Here is a 5,278-nt window from a genome sequence, read left to right as displayed (position 1 = left end):
GGACCGAAGATAGAGAAAGCCAGGTAGGAAAAAGTCACTAAGTAGAGTCCTCCATGGTCTCTGCTTCCATTCACATGTCCAGGCTCCTGCCTTGAGTTCCTGGCCTGACTTCCCTTCATGTTCGGTGATAAGCTAGAATAAACCCTTTCCTTCCAAGTTGTTTTTGGTCAGTGTTTTTAATCATGCCAAAAGAAATTAAAAGACACAGAGGACCACTGCTCTGTGAGTACAAAGTCCTCCACAGTCTCGGAAGGCCCCTTGAACATCTGCCTGCTCCTCCTGCAGGGACCTCAAAGCATCTTGCTCAGCTTTCTGAAATATATCTCAGAGGATGTTGAGGTCTCATTGGGCCTCTTCCTCTTGATGTGGGGCCAACATGCCATGGTAATTCCTCCTCAAAGCCCTGCCCTCTCCTCATTAGGAACAGCAGGGGATGAAGGCTGGGCATGGTCCTCAGAGCCTCCTGTAACCAGGGAGGAAAGAGCTTGTTTTCCACCCCTTTGCTATGGTCAAACTGTTACAGCTTGTCTAGGGTTGTTGAGGCCATGAGACCTGAGAGTGGTACAGGGTTTGGGGTGGACAATAGGCGAAGACTGGTCAATATGTTTTGAACAAACACATTCTCATACCTGGAAACTCACTGCCATCGTCTCAGAACGCACGCACACTGCTATTGCACATCTCACGTATTTAAAGAGTTAAAAAATGATATTGAATATTTACCAGAGAACATTAAGTACAGATGTATATGTAGAGACAGGAAAGGCTGAGCCCTCAGCACTGAGTGTAAGAGTAAAATCCTAGAGCAGCATGCTTCATACAGTACTCTTAAAGGCCACATAAAGTTAAAGGCTCTATCTGTGAGGCGAACAAACAGTGGCCCTGTTTATTCCTAGAGAAAACCTGGAAGAACGCGTGGGAAACTGTTAACGGAGACATTGGTAATGGGAGGAAGTGGGGAATCTGGGTTGGAAATGCTAGCTGTCAATGTCTCTCTATTTTGTTGTTGTTCAGTATTATTTGAAGTGTTTTAGTGAAAAATTGCTCTAATAGTAAAACAAATGGTAAACAAAGTCATCTTGCTCATGCACTTTCACTGGTCAGGAGAGGGGTTAAAACCCCTTCATTTCATTCCTTTATTTCAGTCGCCAGCCCCTTCCTCACTGTCAGCTTCTTTCAAACCCTCCAAGAATTAATTCAGGCATCACCATGTATACAAACATCTGGAAAGGGCCCATACATATGGAGAGAACTTTTTTATGTTCTGTGTGTATGATGAGACCACATTATATATCTTCTTTGACGTTTCATTCCCCTCTTAGGGAGGAGAGAAATAATCTGAAACTGTAGTGCCCTCTTTCTTCAGACCCAACATTTCTCCTGAAATTCAAGGAAATATACATGGTAATTTCTTTGGAACAGTAAAATGTGTACACAAAATTAATGAATGAGGAGAAGTGATGAGTTTGTTCTGATGTGCTCGAACACAGTGGAAGCAGTTCACAGTGCCATCTCAGTGCCCAGAATGGCAAGGGATTTAAACTTTGAAAGTTTGCATGGATTAAATTTCAAGAGTTTTCATTTTTCATCATTCTTCCTACCATAGTTGATGGTGAGTCCATAAACTTTGGAAAGGACTCCGAGGAAGCCGGAATATTAACCTAAGTCTGAAGGAGCATCCCACCCCTCCCCTAGAACACCACCCCACTGCTCCTTCACTAAGAGAAACCCACTGCAGCAAAGACAGAAGGAGGCACCACCACCAGTCTTTTCAATGTAGGTTTTATAGAAATTCTGTACATCTTGTAAAAAAAAAAAAAAAAAAGAAGAAGAAGAAGAAAACTCAGAAGTCACTGTTACAAAACGGCTTACAGCACAGATTGGCAGGTGCATTTAACTGGAGTAAAATGTCCCAGAATCTACACCGTAGCATGGACCTTCAGCGACTCAGCCGCCATTCCCCACTGAGCAGAGGCCGGTCTGCGAAGGGGAACGTCCTCTGTGCAGGTCACCCGCAGCCCAGTCCTTCCCTCTTCTTGTCCAGCAGCTCACACAGTGGGGTAGATGGCATACGTAGCAATCCCACAGTTGTTGTTCTGGTCTTTGGCCATCTTTATGTAGCCATCCATGCCCCAGTCTTCACCCCAGCTGGAAGAAGGACATGCTCGCCATTAGGAGAAAGAACTGCAGACCCTTCGTTACACTAACCCTTCTTTGCAACACAGAGACAGAGGCTGCCTTAATGGATGGGATAAAAGAAGGCAGAGGGTCAACTATGAGATACCCCGTTGCCACACAACTGGGAATCAAAGGAAAGAGGGGACAGGGCATCTCCACCCACATTTGGCTCACAACTGGAAATGCAGTGGTTCAAATTCCATCTTAAAACTCCCCCCAAACATGTCCGACTCTTTTTGTAGTTACCCTAAAACTTCCGTATTCAAAATATGTGGGATAAATTGCTGAAACCTGTGTCCTAATACCACCTGAAAACCATACTTTCCCCTTAGTGTTTCAGACAAGAGTGCTTTTGACTATTTATACCTGTTCTTGACCAGCCAGTACTTCCCGCCGTCTGATTCTTCACCATAGCCAACCACCAGGACAGCATGATCCATTTCAGTGCTGCTACAGTCTGGCTCATAGTACATGCCTGCAAGGTGACATCCAAGCCAAGTGAGAGGCTCCCATGACCCCACATATCTGCTGTCACATCAGTAATGGAAACATTTCTAATTTCAGGGCCCAGACAGGACTGGTTCTGTGTTAGTAAGCTAGGGACATCAGCTCTTTTTTAACATAACAGAAGTGAAGGTTAGCATATGTCCTCAGGAAAACACATGCTTGGGAAGATGTAAGGAACCCCAACCTGCAGGAATCAAGAGGCTCCCCTGAAAGTGAACTAGAAATTAGAATACCTTTTTAAAATACTTAAGATCCAGCATCTGAACAAAACTCAATAAAATTAAAACACATAAAACCCGATTTTGCTGGTTAAAAAAATGCAATGGATATATGTTCACAGGAGTGTGTTTAATTAATGTTGAGTAAAAATGACTCATGTAAATGTTGCTTCTGTTAAATGTAATACGGACAACTCAAAATATTTACATATTTTATGCACCCAAAAGTCATCAAATTTACAGGCCGTGGTGGGAGCCCAACCATTATGTATGATTACTGGAAGAAGCCATACTTACCGCCACTGTAGAACCTGAAGGATTGGTGATGAGAGTCGATTCCAACTGAGACAGGCCCCACACTGGCCACGGCACTCATAAGGTCATCTTCGCTCAGTGGGACTTTCACAAAGCCTGTAACATTAGCTGCCGAGTACTTAGGATTATACCGGCATAGTCCATCCTTTGAAAGACAAAGATTAAAAAAAAAAAATCGTGGTTATTGCCATCCACCTCCTGGGGAGCACGAGTCACTCAGAACTCCACTCAGCTGACCAACCATCACACAGGTGACTCGGCATTTGCTGCTGAGGATCTCCAAGTGTACATATCTATAAAACGTCACCAAATCTGGCAGGCTGGTAGATTTCAGTGACAGAATCTAGCTCGCTTAGATAGACATTCCTATTAATAACAACTTTCCACAGTGGAGAAATCTGTACTATTTGTGGGACGGTTTGCATAAACTTCATGTGAGCAGAAGCAGGGGCAACTACACGGAAACGACGGAATCAGACCAGCATGTGAAGGCTGCCACTTTGATAGCGGCACTTGGGACTTAGGATGGATTCTACCGCAAACGTGAGTTCTGAGGACTTTGCAATTGTTCTGCTTTCTAAACCTGGCCAGGAAAAACACCTTAGGATTTGTACCTACCTGTGCTTCATATGCATAGGACTCCCCTGTGTCCAGGCCTCTGTTTTCTTTCACATACTGGAAGGCAAACTCCATTAAGCCACCATTACAACCTAGGTTTCCATATGACCAGGAGCAGTCCACTAGGTTCTGTTCACTCAGAGATACCAGTTTGCCCGTTTTCTTGAATATTTGTCCTTCTAAGGAACCAACTGCACTGAAAGCCCAACAAGAGCCACACTGACCCTAAGAAGAAAGAAAAGGCTGTCACCCACAAAAATTAATACAGGTGTTTGATAACAGTGCACATGACCCAATAATTTCACAAGGAGTGAGCTCTATAGAACTCCACTGTCAGCAAGCCAAGGTTGGTATTTCCTTCTTGGCTTCCTGGTGGACAGTGATACCTGGAATGTACCATGTGTCCTACCTGGTTTTTCACAGGAGTCACATAGCCATGCTCTCTCCAATCCAAAGACTTGGGGATATCACCCAGAAAGGGCTCCCGGAAGATGGTTGTCTCCTTGGGTCCCATGCTTTGAAAGCCAGTCATCAATTCCCTGAATTCTGTGTTGGTCTTCAAGAAAAAGTAAACAAATCATTGCAAATGGAGAGATGACTTAAGAGGAACCAGAGAGGATGGACCGTGTTCAGTGATCCCCGTCGCACTCACCAAATCACCAAAGGCATTCATCTCCAAGCTGAAGCCATGCTTCCCCTTCAGATAGTCCTCGTTGTGCAGGTTGATCATCTTCATGTTGTTCTCCCACACTGCTCTCTTCTGTCCTTCTTCGTTCTGCAAGAGATACAGTGTGTGGTCTTTCTACTTCAAGCCCAGCCTTAGTTCCCTCTGTGGACCTGCTGCTACAGCCAACAAGAACCAAGGCTGTCTGTCCATCTCTGGAAGCCATAACCCAGGGCATGTGGCAATGGGGTGGTTTGCTGTCCGTGCTCATAAAGCATGTCATGTAATCAGGCCTTGGAGGAACTGCTTCTGCAGTACAAACTCTCTAAACTTGCCACAGCAAGGACCACTGTCTGCGTGTTGCCCCTGCACATGTCCATGGCACCAACCGTGTTGTATGTTTTCCCATGTTTGGTCTTCCATTCCTCCCATACAGTATCGAAACTGGGGTCATGTGTTGGAGCAGCTGAGATCATCCCCAAGCAAAGGGTGGCCAGGAGGAAAATTGGAGTCATGCTTTCAAACCCTAGAAGTGGAGAAGAAATGAGGTTCTGGTCATGGAAATTCTTCAATAAACTCTTATTTCTACATAAGATGTTATTAAGGTCACTATGATAGAACAGGATTTTTAAACCGTCTTTCAGTGTTTGTTGACATGGCTAAGAATGGCCTTGGCTTATAGCACACCTGCAAAACACATGTCACAAGTCAAACAACAGTGAAGAGTAGTTGTGGAGGGCTCCAGGATTTAGATGGTGTGGGAACTGTGCCTGACGCT

General features: G+C 44.7%; 1 protein-coding gene across 1 annotated transcript; it reads right to left on the bottom strand.

Annotated features, from left to right (window-relative positions):
* Positions 1–1,981: 1,981 nt before the first annotated feature.
* Positions 1,982–5,015, bottom strand: Cts7l2 (cathepsin 7 like 2). Its single transcript, XM_225137.7, has 7 exons — positions 4,890–5,015; positions 4,489–4,611; positions 4,246–4,392; positions 3,837–4,061; positions 3,201–3,363; positions 2,545–2,653; positions 1,982–2,148 (listed from the first exon to the last, which is right to left on the bottom strand). The coding sequence occupies exons 1-7, from the start codon at positions 5,013–5,015 to the stop codon at positions 2,049–2,051; spliced, it is 993 nt and encodes a 330-aa protein (XP_225137.5). The 3' UTR covers positions 1,982–2,048.
* Between the last annotated feature and the right edge of the window lie 263 nt (positions 5,016–5,278).

The sequence above is a fragment of the Rattus norvegicus genome, chromosome 17, assembly GCF_036323735.1.
Source record: "Rattus norvegicus strain BN/NHsdMcwi chromosome 17, GRCr8, whole genome shotgun sequence".
Classification (NCBI taxonomy): Eukaryota; Metazoa; Chordata; class Mammalia; order Rodentia; family Muridae; genus Rattus; species Rattus norvegicus.
This window is presented reverse-complemented; position numbering and strand designations above follow the sequence as displayed.